At 43.9% G+C, this 16,442-nt stretch overlaps 1 protein-coding gene across 1 annotated transcript; it reads right to left on the bottom strand.

The window, feature by feature from the left end:
• Positions 1 to 5,152: 5,152 nt before the first annotated feature.
• On the bottom strand, positions 5,153 to 8,271 carry LOC132671138 (glutathione S-transferase Mu 3). The gene is made up of 8 exons (XM_060621598.2): positions 8,138 to 8,271; positions 7,666 to 7,741; positions 7,250 to 7,314; positions 6,467 to 6,548; positions 6,273 to 6,373; positions 5,857 to 5,952; positions 5,658 to 5,768; positions 5,153 to 5,351 (listed from the first exon to the last, which is right to left on the bottom strand). Exons 1-8 carry the CDS (start codon positions 8,186 to 8,188, stop codon positions 5,253 to 5,255), a joined length of 681 nt encoding a protein of 226 aa, XP_060477581.1. The 5' UTR covers positions 8,189 to 8,271; the 3' UTR covers positions 5,153 to 5,252.
• Positions 8,272 to 16,442: the final 8,171 nt, after the last annotated feature.

The raw sequence follows: 16,442 nt of genomic DNA, 5'->3' as shown, positions 1-16,442 counted from the left end.
AAGTTTTTGTTTTTGTGGGAAAGCTCGTATTGATGTTACTTGCACAACCCCATCACTGATATACTAATTTCTCAACATTTGTGTGGACTGCCTCTGCCTCTGGGATGATAGGGCATCACTCCCCTTCCTGGCTTGGAAGCCCCCATTGTGACAACAGTCTCTTCTTGGCCTGTGTTAGAATCAGTGTTAGAGGTGGGTTGGAGCCTGAGGGAACTACAGCTCCTGTAGAATGGATCTGTTCCTCTCAGTGGCCTTCCCTGCTCTCTGGGCCAGTAAGATTATTCGTTTTGCAGAACCGTTCAGCGGATTTTCACTAACAAACATGATAACTAGAAAAAGTTGGAACACGTGATTTGTCCATTATCTCTCTGGACTTCATATGAAATATGTTTCACTTACAGACCTATGCTTTTTTTTTTTTTTTTAAGTTTACTTATTTATTTAGAGAGAGAGAAGGAGAGAGAAAGTGTGAGTGGGGGAAGGGCAGAGAGAGGGAGAGAGAGAATCCCATGCAGGCTCTACGCTGTCAATGCAGAGCCCAACACTGGGCTCAAACCCACGAACCATGAGATCATGACCTGAGCAGAAGTCAGACACTTAACCAACTGAGCCACCCAGGTGCCCCAAAACCTCCCCCTTCTAATTGCTTTGTCACTCTCTTTTGTCACCTGTCTTTCCCAGGAGTCTTCTCTCAGAGGACTACGAGGCCATTATCTTGTTTTTTGTTTGTTTGTTTTGCTTTCTCTGTGGTGAACAGATGGTCTCCCATAATCCCACCTTCTGGTACTCATGCCCTTGTGAAATCCTTTCCCCTTGAGTGTGGATGCAACCAGTGATTTGCCTCTAATAGAAGACACCAAAGGTGATGGGACGCTGTTTCCATGATTGCATTACATAGGGCTGGCGTATCCATCATTCTGGGAGACCGTCCCCCTTACTTGTTTTGATGAAGCAAGGAGCCCCCTTTCCAAGGAGCCAAGAGTAGTCTCCAGCTGACAGCCAGCAAGGATGTAAATCCCTCTCTGTGTCCAACAGGTCATAAGAACTAAATTCTATCAGCAATCATGTGTCTCAGAAGCAGATCCTTCTCCACTTGAGCCTTGAGATGAGGTCATAGCCTGGCTGACATGCTGACTGCAGCTTTCAGATGAGCCCCTGAAGCAGAGGACCCTGTTGAGATAATCCCAGGCTCCTACCCCACAGAAACTGTCCAATAGCGTGTGTTGTTTCAGCTGCTAAATTGGTGGTAACATTGTTACATAACAATAAATAATACATTCCCTTTCTGATTTCTGGTCATATTCTCTGTCTAGTTATAGCACTCTCAACTCCTCTGGCCTTCCCTAAATCCACTAAGCCTTCCCTTCCCTTTGGACACACTTCACTCACTCACTCACACTATGGAAGTTCACGGCAATAGTTACCAGGTTGCAGGGAAACTCCAGGTTTGTACCTCTTCTGGCCAATGGCTCCCCACACCTAAGATATTGCCCCAGATATCTAAGTACTGCTACCCAGGGTGGCAAAAGTTGGCAGTTGAATCATCTGCTTAATACCATGTGTCTGTGCTAATCCCTCCTGAGGCAGCCCTCCTGGCATCACCAGGCTGTTCATGCCCTCTGTCCTTCCCTCCCTAGAGAGATCCTAGTCCACAGGGGACAGTAATCTGGCCTTCAGGTCACCATCGAAGGCTGGAAATGACTCAAAGACTTTGCTCTGCAAATGGAGAGTGCCAAACTAATTTCCACAGGAGTTCGTTTCCCTTCAGTTTGTTTTCTTTTCTCAAAACTAGCTTCTATTACACAATACATGAATGCATTCTTCTAGTTAAAAGAGAAAATAGACAGGGCACCTGAGTGGCTCCATTGGTTAAGCAACCGACTTCAGCTCAGGTCATGATCTCACGGTTCGTGAGTTTGAGCCCCACATCGGGCTCTGTGCTGTCAGTTCAGAGCCTGGAGTCTGCTTCGGATTCTGTGTCTGCCAATCTGCCCCTCCCCTGCTCATGCTCTCTCTTGCTGTCAAAAATAAATAAACATTACAAAAATTAAAGAAAAATAAAGGAGAAAATAGATATACAGATGGCCAGCACATGAAAAGGCACTCGACATCACTCATCATCAGGGAAATGCCTCGTATCAGTCAGAATGGCTAGAAACAAAAACATAAGAAATAACAAGCGTTGATGAGGATGTGGAGAAAAGGGGATCCTTGTGGACTGTTGGTGGGAATGCAAACTGGTACAGCCACTGTGGAAACCAGTATAGAGGCTCCTCAAGGAATTAAAAATAGAAATGCCAAATGATCCAGTAATTGTAGTACTGAGTATTCACTAGAAGAAAACAAAAACACTAATTTGAAAAGATATATACATCCCTATGTTTATAGCAGCATTATTTACAATAGTCAAATGTGGAAGCAGCCTAAGTGTCCATAGGTTGATGAATGGGTAAAGAAGATGTGGCACACACACACACACACACACACACACACACACGGAATATTACTCGGTCATAAAAAAGAATGAGATTTTTGCCACTTGTGACAACATGGATGGACCCAGAGGGTATTATGTAAGTGAAATAAGCCAGACAGAAAGATTTTACGTATATGTGCAGTCTAAAAACCAAAACAAATGAAGAAAGAAATAACCCCTAAAACAAACTTAAATACAGAGAACAAACTGGTGGTTGCCAGAAGGAAGGTGGGTGGGGGAATGGCAAATGAAATTAGGAGGTAGGTACTTCCAGTTATAAAATAAGTAAGTCATGGAGATTAAAAGTACAGTCAATATTTTAATAACATTGTATGGTGACAGATGGTGACTGTACTTATGATGAGCACTGAGTAATGTATGGAATTGTTGAATCACTATGTTGTCCACCTGAAACTAATATAACATTGTATATTAATTGTACATCAATTAAAAAAAAACATATAGCACAGCATGGGGCACCTGTGTGGCTCAGTTGGTTAAGCATCCGACTTTGGCTCAGGTCATGATCTCCCGGTTTGTGAGTTCGAGCCCCGTGTCGGGCTCTGTGCTGACGGCTCAGAGCCTGGAGCCTGCTTTGGATTCTGTATCTCCCCCCTCTTTTTGTCCCTCCCCTGCTCATGCTCCGTCTCTCTCTCTCAATAATAAATAAAAGTTAAAAAAAATTAAAAAAAGCCATATAGCACAGTAAAACAAAACAAGAATTCAGGAGCCATGAAATTCACCCTTTTAAAATGTACATTTCAGTACAGGCAGTCCCCAATGTACTATGGCTTTACCAAAAAAATAAAAAAAGAAAAAGAAAAAAGAAATGTTTAGCCTCTCTCTAATATCCCCTTTAACTTTCATCCTGGGCCTTTCTCCCATTTGCCTGAAGTAAGTGCCGCTCGGTGTGTCATTCCAGACCTTTCCTATGCATTCACATACGTAAATGTATCTGTAGAAAGTGCTTGCCTTATGGTTTCCTTCTTCAAAACATAAAAGCTATCGTCCCATACATGTTCATCTGCAACCTGAGTTTAAAAATTCAACAATGTGTCTTGGGGGATCTTTCCATGTTTGTTCACACAGTTCAATCTCATTCTTTACTTCCCTTATGGTATTCCACACTCCTGATGGGCACTGACAGGGTCTTTGCTTGTCATCACAAACAATACCACAATCTTAGTACATACCTTAGGTGAGGGGTGAGTTTGTATCAGGATGGAAATTGTTGGGTTACAGGACATGATTTGAATTTTAGAAGATACTGATGAACGAACCATCCTCTAAAGGAGCTATATTATTTTACAACTTCGCCAGTAGGAAATGCCTTGCCAACGCTTCACAAACTTCTTAATTTTTGTTCATCTGGTAGATGGAAAAATGGTCTCTCACTGTCGTCGTTTGCAATTCTTGGATTATAAACATCTTTTTAACAGGTTTTGGGGGTTGTTTTTGGCCATGAGTATTTCTATTCTGTAATTCCTTTGTTCATAGATTTTTGCCCAGTTTATTTTGAGAGAGAGAGAGAGAGCTAGCGAGCAGGGGAGGGGCAGAAGGAGAGAAAGAGAGAATCCCAAGCAGGCTCCATGCTTTGAGTGCCGAGTCTGACACGGGACTTGATCTCAAGAACCATGAAATCATTACCTCAGCCGAAGCCAAGAGGCAGATGCTTAACCAGCTGAGCCACCCAGGTGCCCTGATTTTTGTCCATTTTTAAAAAGAGTCTTGATGATTTCCAGTTCTTTAGATAGTCTTTATACTGGGTACTTTTTGTCTCACTTGTCATCTTGTCATTTACTTTTGCCTATTTGTGCTTTTTCTTAGAAAATTTTTGAATTTGATATTCAATTTGAAAATATTTCCTTTTATGGCTTTTTTAATGTCTTAGAGAAACCTATCCTAAGATCATAAATATTCTTACATTTTCGTCAATACTTCTACAGCTTGGTGTTTAGTGTTGAGCCTTAGGTTGTAGTCATAGGAGTTTGTCTTAGGGAATGGTGGGAGATAGGGTTCTATTTTTTTTTTTAATGTTTATTTATGAGAGAGAGAGAGAGTGAGTGAGTGCAGGGGAGGGGCAGAGAGAGAAAGGGAGAGGGAGAGAGAGAGAGAGAGAAAGAGAGAGAGAGAGAGAGAGAGAATCCTAACCAGGTTTCCCAGTGTCAGCACAGGGCCGAGTTGTGCTTGAACTCATGACCCACGAGATCATGACCTGAGCTGAAATCAAGAGTCAAACGCTTAACTGACTGAGCAACCCAGGCACCCCTCTATTATTTCTAATTGGCAAGTAATTGCCCCAATCCTATTTATTGGTTAACCCACCAGTTTGAAGTTCTGTCTTTATCACACTACATTCCCACATATAAGGGTCTGCTTCTGAACTCCAGTTCCATGAAGTCCACGGTACCATCATAGAGTTTCGCTTGGTATCTACACCACATCTTCACAGGGACTCCAGTCCCATTTAACACACCTGTTCTCTACAACTGTGCAATCTGAGCTTTGTTTCTGGTGCTTGCTCTCAAGGCTTGGGCAAGAACCCGTAGCTTTGAACACAGTCGGGGTACAGGGTGTTGTCAGTACGGCAGTGATTGGATTCACATCTTGGAAATGCTCCACATATCCTTACTCCCCTCTGGCCTTTACTCCCAAGAGAAATGCAGCTAGACACCATCAGCCTAAATGCTATTTATTGAAAAGAGCAGAGAAGAGACAGTACAGGCCTCCGAGGGGCAGGATGAAACAAAACAAGCAGTGCAAGTTCGCCTCCTGCTCAGCATATTCTCTTGTTGCCCCATTGGGCCATCTTGTTGTTGATGGGCATCTTCATGACGCAGTCAGACTGTATGTAGTTAGCGATCTTCTCCAAAGCCTGAAGGAAAAGCATGCCAAACCTGATAAAGACTCTAATCCAGTCCAACAGACCCATTCCAGAACAGTGACATTCACACACTGCCTGCCCCACACCATCCTTCCCTTCCCTGGCTGCCATTTCATGTAGACAGTGCCTTTAGGGTGTAGAAGCCAGGCCGTTCCCAAGACTTGGAAGGTTTAGAAGTGTCCAACCATTGATCCCTTTATGCAAACGCTGGTGTTAAGAATCTATGACAGTGGGGTGCCGTGGGGACCAGGGGAGCTTGTGAGTGTTTTTGTAAGGGAAAGGTACAGGGAGCATCACCTCAAAACGGCACATGAAAGCCTTCAAGTTTGGAAATTCATCCAGGCACTTGGGCTCAAACATACGGTTCTGATCCAAGACATCATAGGTGAGGAAATCCACAAAAGTGAGCTAGAGAAACAATAAGATGGTCAGTTCTGGAGAGTTCATTAACACTGGGGAGATAGAAAGGCATCTTCTCCCTTTCCTTTCTTCCTACCTTTTCCCCTGCAAACCATGAGAATTTCCCCAGGAACAAGGAGAATTGTTTCAGTTGTCCAGGTAGCTGTTCCAAGTACTGAGGCTTCAGTGTTTCCTGGAAGGGAGGGAAAGAGAGAGAGAATAGTTGTCAATAGTCAGGGCACAGGCCAGTGATGGACATTTAGTGGCCCCCTTCTCCAGGTGCCTTCCTTTTACTGCCTTCAGTAGGGATGGCAGGACAGAAAGGAAGAGGGGCCAACACCAGAGTTATATGACAAATGAACCCCCCCCCCCCCCCCCGCAATAAATAAGCTCTGTTTCCCATTCTGACAGACTGGGTTGGTGGGAAAGCAGAAGTACCAGAATGGAACAGAATTAATGCTTGGGTTTCTAAATGGGCCTTTTCCTTGATGCCTGCCTGCTAAGGAAACTCACAAGGTCGGAGCTGTAGCACAGTCGAACCAGCTGCATGCGGAAATCCATTATTTGGTTCTCCATGATGTCCACTCGAATCTTTTCTTCTTCTGTATCGCCACCTGTAGGCCAAAGGACCAGAAACCACCCTTGGAATTGTCCACCTTCAGGAGAACCACCAGCCTGGTCTCCCTCACCAGCCCTACCCCACTCACACATATTGTGCTTGCGAGCTATGTAGCGCAAGATGGCATTGCTCTGGGTGATCTTGTTCTTACCGTCCACGAGGTAGGGCAGCTGCAAGGAAAAGGACACGTCAGGTGAACAACCAACTCTCTCTTGCCTCCCTGCCTCTCTCTCCTGGGGAAGATGAGACTTGTAGGGCATGAACAGTAGAGACAAGATGCTGTGTCAGGAGGAAGAAGCCAAGAAGTAGAAAATAGCAGTTGGGTCCCCACTTGAGTCTAGGCCGGGATTCTTAATCTCTCTCTGTGTGTGTATGTATATATGCATTCCATGGACCCTTTCTCAGAATAAGATTTTTAAATGCATAAAGCAAATTATATTTATTTTCACAATTTATAAGGCATTAAAGAAACAATTATAGTAATTAATGCATTAAATAACAAGCAGGTGTAACTATCATAATTTCAAAGTATGATGCCTACAAATAATATTTAGGTACAGTATCTGCCACATGTGTAATAGAATATGGAAATACCCAATTTCTGCTAGTGACAAGGTCACGGCCATGGCTAATAACCAATGTCACTTATTGTCTATATTCACAAAAGAAGGAATTGTTAACTTTTAGTTAGTGGTCAGTGGAAATGAAAATGTAATTTTTTTCTCCATCCAAGTTCAGGCACCCTTGAATTCTTTTTATTGTATGCCGGCTAAGGGCCCCTTTTCTAGGTCCCCCTAGACCAGAGAGGAAAGAAGCAAGGATATACTTGACAGCCTTCCCTTCTGCCACCCTTTCTCCTAAAGCCACCTACATTAGGAAAGTCCAAGTCGAGCTTGAATTTCACGTCCAGCCACTGGCTTTTATCATAGTCGGGAGCTGTAAGAGAATGAAGTGGAACCCAACCTCCTTAACATCCTGCCTGAGGAGTGTGGGAAGGTCTAAGGAAATAACTTGATCCTAATACCTCACGTTCCCAGGCCCTCAAGGTTAACTATTTACGTCTCTGTTCAGACGCAGCGGGACCATGGCAGAAGGAGGACCCCCAGCTCCAGATAAAGGATGTTTCCATCTCTCCCCACCAGGACACAGCGGGGCTCTCCCGGGGGACTGGGGCAGACGTCCCAGCCAACTCAGCTGTGATGCCACCCTCTGGACACAGGAAGACAGGGACAGCTGGAGGGCCAGTGGCTTAGCGCTGGGGCGCACGGACACCCGGAGCTGCATTACCTTCCCCGCACGTGTACCGTTTCTCCTCATAGGATGTATCCGTGAACTCCAGGAGCATGCGGATGGCGTGCGCCAGCTGAGGGAGAAAGCCCCTCCCCGGTCAGCGCCTGCGCGGCGCCCACTTGACTACAACCCCCGCACGCCAACTGCCCCTTCCAAGGCTGTGGAGGCCGTGCAACCTGCCCAGGCGGTAGTTAAGCGGCACGTCCACCACCTTCTCCCCCACCCGCCCGCCCCGAGATGGGCCAAGGCAGCTTGGTATCCTCAGCCCTCTCCGGGGCCCGCGATCCCAGAGGCGGGATGGGGTCGGCCCCCGTGGTCCTGGAGCTCGGCTGGGGCAGGCTGCTCCGTGGAGAGAGACGCGGGGGCCCTGAGTAGACCCCTTTTCTCAGAGGCCTCTGACCCTGAGCCCCCGGCCGTCTCCACGACCGTCTCCCTGACCTAGTGGCTCTGCGGTCGAGACCGCACTCACCCCGCGAATATCCCAGTAACCCAGAACCATGGTCGACTCGGACAACGACATGACGAGATTTCCCCCGTGCCTTCGCGGACTGGCGGTAAACTGCGAACGCACGGGGCTTTATAGCCCACGTAAGTAGGCGGAGCCAACGCGAGCGCTCTGGCTCCGCCCCCACCCGTCGCCCTTCCCCCCCAGCGAGTGTCCGCAAGCCGCGCGCGCGCCGTGCACCCTCTACACTTTCTGGGTTTGGAGGCTGGGCAGCAGAGGTGGCTGTTGGGTTTGGGGCTCTGCGCTCCCCCGCGGTGGAGTTGCTCTCACTTGGCTAATAGTGCTCTCACTTGGCTCACTCAGGGCTGGAGGAGCAACAACGCAAGCGGTGAGGGCCCTGGTTAGTCCTGGAGAGTGAGTTTCGTGTCCTATTTCTCCAGCAGCAGTGGGTGGGTGGGTGGGGAGGTAGAGGAGGTGAACAAACCCCAAGAGGTGATCAAGGAAATATTCAACTTTTAATGTGTGTGGGCTCTGCTCCTGGGCTCTCAGGGCAGCTCTACTTTTACCAAGGTCAGAATGACTTCACCAAACTTCAAAATGTGGGCTCTATCTCTACCCTGACCACACATTGCACATCTACTTCATTAGTAAATAACCCAAAAGAAATATTTCAAAGATAAGAATAAAAACCTCCCTAAGTTCTGTTCTCATACCTCCGAAGCCTGCAACCTTGACATACTAAAAGCATACGACAAAGTTTGTGATTTTCGGCAATGTGCTTCATCATGATGATTTGTAACTCTTGATGTAACAAAAAACCATATATAACCCAGTATTAAACATTCCTTCTCATGGGACACTCTCTTTGTGAGGATTGTGTGTTCTGGGCAGCTGTCTTCCCTTGGGCTTGAATAAAACTTTCTTCCTTTTTAAAATTTTTTATTACTTTTTTATTTAGTAATTCTAAAAGGTTGTTCATTTTTCATGGACAGTTCTTGGCATAGTCGGCAGGATATCAGAGCAACTTACCTGACAACATCCGGGGTGTCATTGAGAACTTGGTGCTCGGTACCAACATGGGCCCTTTGTGCCCCTCTGACTTCTCAGCACGTGACAGATCTATGTGGTGAGTTCTGATATCCAGACCTCCTCAATTTGAGTTGAAGATTCTGACTTTTATTCAAGCTGTCAAAGGTTACTGGTAATGTTCTCTAGGTGGGAATAACCCAGAGGGGGGAGTTGATGGGTTGGTTGTTTTAATTTGGCATTATACTGATATTATTAACGTAAGGCTTGAATAAATTTTCTGGCTAGAAATATGAGAGACTGAACCATTCAGCTCCGAAGAGAAGGGGTACTTTCTCCTTTGGGCCACATGATGCTTTCTTCAGATGACTGAAAGCCTAGAAGCAGCATCTGAGAAAATAATTTTGTCCTGAAAGGAGACTGGTTATTTAGAGAGGGAAATTTTAGGACAAAACCGAAATAAGAAAGAAAGTTGTAGAAAGTTTGGGAATGGGAATCCTTGAAAAAAAATTTATGTGTGGTCAGGAATAAAGGAATTTTTAAAGTACACTGATATAAAATTAAAATTTGCTTTTCTTTCTGTTAAAAAAAAAGACAAGAATTTCTTGGATTATGGGTGTGCTCTTGATAAGAAATTATAAACAAGGTTTTTCCTCTTTGTTATTTGCCCAGAAAAACAAGGTTTCCATATTTGTTTCTATCAGGTGTTTGGTTATTTTAAAAAGCTAAATCTTCTCAATATTAAAGGAGCCAGGTTTTGCTGATAGCTATACAACCTTCCATAAAATCTCTTATGGCCACTTTGGTTAAACAGTAATTAAATATTAAGTTTTGTAACAGTCTATGACCCCATGTAGACACAAGCTGTAAAACATTCTGAGTTTTTTTTTAAACAAAGTTCCCAGAAATTCAAATCCTAAATAGTCTTTTTGACTAATTAAGCTTGTTCATTTGGTATGTTAAGTTACTCAGAAAGTATTGTGAAACAAATAATAAGCCTTAGGCTGTATGGTATGGATAAATGCTATAACTGTTCTAGAAAATACATGAGGAGCACCTGGATGGCTCAGTCAGCTGAACGTCCGACTCTTGGTTTTGGTTCAGGTCATGATCTCATGGTTTGTGAGATGAAGCCCCGTGTCGGGCTCTGTGCTGACAGCGCTGAGCCTCCTTGGGATTCTCTCTCTCTCCCTCTCTCTCTGCCCCTTCCCTGTGCTCCCCTCCCCGCCCCCCCGCCACAAATAAATAAATAAACTTAAAAAAAAAGAAAATATATGAAATTCCTAAAGTTTTAATATGTCCTGTTGTAAGGTCATTGCTTGATATTATGATTCTTGAAATGCTGTGTGTCACAGAAATAACCAGATTTCCTTGCTGGCTATATTATAATGAACTCTCATATCAGATTTTTAACCATGTCCATGTTTAGTCTTTTGTCATTTATAGTTATTGTTCTGATGCTCTTGCCAAATGTGTTTCATCTTCAAGGAGACTCATAAAAGGAACTTTTTGAGAAATACAAGTATTTGATATACCTTTAAGATCATAAAACTAGGCTGAATAAAAATTTCTAGAATAGAAAAAGCTGCATTCAAAAAGAGTTGATAACATGGAGATAAATGGATTGAGAAAGAGGGTTATAGTTTTTAATGACTCTTACTTAAAATACTGTTGGGTCTCTAATGTTTGCTCTTTCAGGTTGAGGAACCTTTCTTTTAAGATATCTATGATCTACAGAAGTATGATAAAATATTCCTTTGTGAAGAAATTGAGGCATTTAACTCTTCTCCCTACCTGAACCCTCGGAAATTCAGAAACTTTCAATCAGTATACTTTCTTTCATGGCAATTATAATTACTTGCATTAATTCAATAAAAATATGTTCTCCTTGTAACAGGACACCATTAGAAACATTGGTTATATTATCAAGGCTTTGACTGGAATGTCATATTTGAAAAAGACATGCATAGAATCAGATATGGCCAGAGAGTTTTAAGGAATTAAGGTTGACTTTGTGAAGCTAATAGAGCCCCCTTGGAAATGTTGGCCTGATACCCTTCCTTGTGGAGTTCCCAGCAGCCTTACTTGTAAGGAAAGAATGTCACTTCCTGGCAGGTCCAAGAACCTCAGGATATTTTGGGGACCTTGAGAAGAGGAATTCACCCAAATCTAGAGGTTACAGGCAAGTTTGATGGCAAGTATTTAGATTGGCTTCTGGTCTCAAGAGGGTATTTAAAGTTTAAACTAGAGACTCCTTATAAAAAGTTCCAGTAAAGCAAGTTTTAAAGAATCTGTATGGTCAGTTACTGTTCTTGTTGAGCATATGCAAATAATTAGGCCAAGTTTGTTAAGACTGGACTTGTTTTACAAACCAGTTAGTCTTGGTTTGGCTATCTTTAAGAATGAGGGTGATTAGAGGCGCCTGGGTGGCTCAGTCCGTTAAGCGTCCAACTTTGGCTCAGATCATGATCTCACAGTTCAAGAGTTCAAGCCCCACATTGGGCTCTGTGCTGACAGCTCAGAGCCTAGAGTCTGCTTTGGATTCTCTCTCTCTCTCAAAAATAAATAAACATTAAAAAAATGTTTTTAAAAAAGAATGAGGGTGAGTATAGGAAGAATGTATGTTTCAAGAACACATATTTATAGATAATAGATTTTAATACTGTTTTTTATAAATTAGACTAGATCCTAAATTCTTCTGGTTTCCTCAAATATCTTGCTATGGCTCTCCAAACTAAGTTCTCCAATCTTCCATTCTCTTAACTAAAACTGCCCTTTTGCCCTAAAGCCCTAAAAACAGATGCTAGACAACTTGAGGTCAGCTTCAGAGAAATTGCCACAAAACTCGTGTGTAGACTATCTTTGTGCCTGGGATCACCAGAGACATTTGAATTACGATTCAGAAAAACCCATCTAGTTTTTGCTGCCCGATTTCCGCTCCGTCTGAGGATGCTTCCAGCCTGACATCTGAAAATCTCACTGGGAGCACTTGAGACTCAGACGCTAGGTTTATAATTTGCTCCAACCATTAACGTGTGTTTTTCTTTTGTTTCCATAAAAATGCCTCTTATTGATTGCTTGATTGCTTGCTAAGGCAGAGTCTATATGATGGCTAACATCACTTGCTGCACCTGTAATGAGCCCCTCTTGGGAAATAAAAATCCATATAGGTAAAATCGGGCAGCAAGCCACTTGGCTATAAGAAGCCCTTGACCACTGCACTTCCCTTTCCAAGGTGGCTGGGGCTGGTTTACTGATTTATTCCCTTGGATACCCGTTGATATAGATCAATTTTAGAGGGAATGATGGGTTTAACTATACTGCTACTTTTCTTTAAAATATACTTGGGGATAAAATTAATGATGTCATATAGTACTAAACTATGTGGGAATATATCCAAATTCTCAGATAGTTCTTCTCCATTAGCACAAGGGACCAAAAATTGAGTCCTGCACACATCAGTTCCCTCCATTGCAAAGACCCTACTGCATCCTAATTTGGCTTGAAGCAGTTATGGAGGATGGACCTCCACAGAGGTTCCATAGAAATGGAATGAAGGATTGACAATGGGAAATTATAACAGGAAAAAAAAAACTTAGCATGTCTGACTCATGTTGCTTCTATTTCCCCTGCTGCTCTGACCTTTAAATTAAAAACTTCTGCTTAGCCTAGCACATAGGCATATTAGAGCTAAGATTCGTAAAAACTGCTCTTTACCCCAAACCTACCTCACCTAAAAGAAATAACGACGTGGACAAAATGGTTATTGTTGTAATTCTTCAAGATTAAGGAATGATCATAACTCTAGAATTGAAACTGTGCCCCATAGGGTTAATGAAGTTAAAACTAACAAAAAGTTTAAAACTTGTTTTTCAGACAACTGTTTCCCCTTAATCACCTATTATGTCTTTGAGACCCCACTAACAAACTCACTAGCTTTCTCTGCAGAAGCCTGGACTCAAGGTCAATTGATATGGTTTCAGCCTATGAACCAGCAAGGCCTTGCTTTCCTTACCGGAGACAATGAGCCTAAGACCCCATCCAAGTTATACAAGCTCTCGGAGCATGCCCGAAGCCCCTTTTCTTTACCCTACGAAAACCTGATGTCAGGGACTGAATTTTGCCTTCTTCTGAGTTAAGTCACCACTCCAAAGAAACGTGGGAATATATGTTATGTTTGCTTCTTGCACATGCTTTATCTTTCCTCATAAATACTCATAAATTTCCCTACCCTTTTATCAAAATGCATGTAAAGGATTCTTTGGATTTTTTTCTTCTAAATCTGTTCCAACATGACATTGGTTTCTTCAGATTCTACTTATTGGAATTCTTTTACTGTCCACATATCTTTGTTATAACTGTTATATCAACTGTAAAACTAGACAATCTAAGCCAAGCACATGTAGTATGTTTGCTTATTATTTAGACCTAATAGAGAACATATATCACTTTTAAGTTTCCCATTATTTATGTTACAATAGATTCCTCCCCATGAAGAATTGTACGTAAAAACTACATATATATTCACACCTAGCGACGAGAGACTTGATGGACCCAGGGCAGACCAGCCAGGCACCCTGGAAATTAGGTTGATCATCAATGCTTTCGGAGGAAAGAATATTGATCAAAAGGGGAAGTAGTAAAGGAAATTTTCAACTTACAATGGTTGGGGCCCTGCTCCTAGGCTCCCAGGGAAGCTCTACTTTTACCAAGGTCAGAATGACTTCACCAAACTTCAAAGCATGGGCTCTGTCTGCCCTGAGCACACATTGTATGTCTGCTTTGTTAGCAAATAGCCTGAAATATGTCAAACTAAAGGGTAAAAATCTCCCTAAGTTCTGTTCCCATACTTCAGAAGCCTGCAACCTTGCACCTCCTAAAAGCATTAAGATAAAGTTTGTGATTTTCTGCAATGTGCTTCATCATGATGATTTGTAACTCTTGATGTAACAGAAAAACTATATATAACCCTGTATTAAACATTCCTTCTCATGGGGCACTCTCTTCTTTGGGAAGATTGTGTGTCCCAGGCAGCTGTGCTCCTCACTTAGGCTGCAATGAAACCGTCTTCCTTTTTTTTTTTTTCAATTATAAAAGGCTTGTTCATTTTTCGCCCACAGAGCGACTGAGACTCTGGCCACCAGGGAATTGCCATTGTGGAGGGTGGTGGGGAGGCAGCTACTTGGAAGGTTTCTGGCCATGGCCTCTCAGGACACTGAGCCCCAGCCCCCTAATGTGGGTGTAGGAAATCACATGTCTCCCTTAGTTTGCTGAACCAAAATTGGGACTTTCTTTTTTTTTTTTTTTGAGAGAAAGAGAGTGTGTGTGTGTGCGCGCACGCGCGCACACACACACACACACACACACACACACACACACACACACGAGTGGGGGAGGGGCAGAGAGAGAGAATCCCAAGCAGGCTCCACACTGTCAGCACAGAACCTGATGTGGGGCTCGAACTCACAAACCATGAGATCAGGATCTGAGCCAAAATCAAGAGTCAGACTCTCAATCGATTGAGCCACACAGGTGCCCCAAGGTTGGGGCTTTTGTAAGGACACATCACTAAAAGGAAGAGGGAAAGAAGTGCAAACACATAGGGACACATGAGTTAACATGCCTGGATTCCTCTTCCAAGGTCACAAAAGGCCAGTCACAAATTAACCTGACCTAACGAACATGGTTTGAACACCTATGATATGCCAGGCAAGAGTCTAGATATTTCATACAGGTTGGCTAATTTATTCCAATGAAAGCTTCACAACAATTTTGTGAAATAGGTTTTATGCCCATTTTATAGAAGATAATGCTTGGAGAGGTTAAGTTGCCTTTCTAAGCCTAAGTTCTCATGGGGGGCCTGGGATTCACACCTAGGTCTGCCTACTGGCGAGACTTGTGCAGGTCCCCCTGTGCTTGGGTGTCCAAACAGCCCCTCACCTCACCTCAGTCTTTGCTGGGACATCTGGGGAGCCCTGTGCTAAAACACCTTTTTTTTTTTCCTGGTCCTGAAATCATTCCCTCCATCTAGGATTCCTTCAGCTCTATGAAGCCCCAGAGGGCCATGGTTTAATATCTCCCTCTGCCCATTCCAAGAAATTAACTTTCTGGTTAACTTTGGCCCTTGGCAGTCAGACTCCCTGTATTCTCTTTTGTGAAGGAAAGCTTTTGCTTCCCTATTCAGTGTTACCGGCTAAGAGGTGATTTTCGGAGGCTAGGAACTTGAGGGACTGACATAGGCCTTCTGGAAATAGGGTAATCTGGAGCACCTGGGCAGCTCAGTTGGATAAGTGTCCAACTTCAGCTCAGGTCATGATCCCCTGGTTTGTGGGTTCATGACCCACAATAGGCTCTCGGCTGTCAGCAAAGTCTGCTTCAGATCCTCTGTCCTCCTTTCTCTCTGCCCTTCCCCCACTCTCTCTCTCTCAAAATAAATAAACATTTAAAAAGTGCAGATTCCTGGGCCCACCTCAGGCCCACTGAAACAGAATCTCTAATGGGGAGCCCTAGGAATCTGTATAGAAATTTTAAAAATAGGGTAAAATGTGGGGCTCAGACAAAAGAGAGACTTAAGGGCACATCCTAACCCTCCAAGGCTGTTGACCCATAGGCACATCTTTGTAGACTTACTGTTAACTAAATCAATAAAAGTATAACCTCTGTTAGGTAGGGAGAAGAGTCCAAGACAGCTATGAGATTTAAAAAGGCCATGTGTACTAAATATTGGAAGGCACCAACAAACAGTCCACACTCTTTACTGAACCTTTGAGAAAACAGGGACCCAGGCAGTGAGTTGCTATAGTTCAAACAGCCATTTGGTGGACTTTCACCTTCCAGGCCAATGTTCCCTGTGCTCTGCCACTAAAGAGGCAAGTGGGGCAGGGAGCTCAAGGTTGGCTCACCCAACAGGAGGGGGCAGCAGTCGCATTAAAAGAGGCAGTTGCCAAGTAGAGCCTGAAACCACTGCTGTGCTTCTCTGGATCACCCACGACTGTGACCCGAACCTACCGCTGTCAGCCCGAGTGCCCTTTGCTCCTGTGCAGTGCGGTGCCCCAGCTCTCCTGGGTGCCTGGGGATCTACTGGGAGCAGTGTACACAGAAGGGTAAAGATGGTGAGCATAGCCTTCCTGATTTTGGAGTTTGTTTTAGAAAGGGTAAGGAGAGCTTGGGCCATAATTCTCAAATTCTCTCGGCTCCAGGTTTGCAGTGCGATTCTCACTCAATTCAGACAGTCCGGCCCAGGGATGGTGTGGGGCTGCTGCTGTTTCATGCCCGGTGTCCCACCTCTCCCCGCCTCCCTGCC

Source organism: Panthera onca, chromosome C1, assembly GCF_046562875.1.
Source record: "Panthera onca isolate mPanOnc1 chromosome C1, mPanOnc1 haplotype 2, whole genome shotgun sequence".
In the NCBI taxonomy this organism is placed as follows: Eukaryota; Metazoa; Chordata; class Mammalia; order Carnivora; family Felidae; genus Panthera; species Panthera onca.
Note: the sequence above shows the minus strand (reverse complement) of the source record. Positions and strands in the feature narration are given on the sequence as shown.

What these genes read in the sequence shown, in the direction of transcription:
- LOC132671138 (XM_060621598.2), bottom strand. Translation starts at nt 8,188, where the DNA reads ATGTCGTTGTCCGAGTCGACCATGGTTCTGGGTTACTGGGATATTCGC. An exon ending in GTTACTGGGATATTCGCGGG is followed by an intron (nt 7,742 to 8,137) that starts GTGAGTGCGGTC and finishes TTTCTCCCTCAG; the next exon opens with CTGGCGCACGCCATCCGCAT. An exon ending in TGTGCTACAGCTCCGACCTT is followed by an intron (nt 5,953 to 6,272) that starts GTGAGTTTCCTT and finishes CCTCCCTTCCAG; the next exon opens with GAAACACTGAAGCCTCAGTA.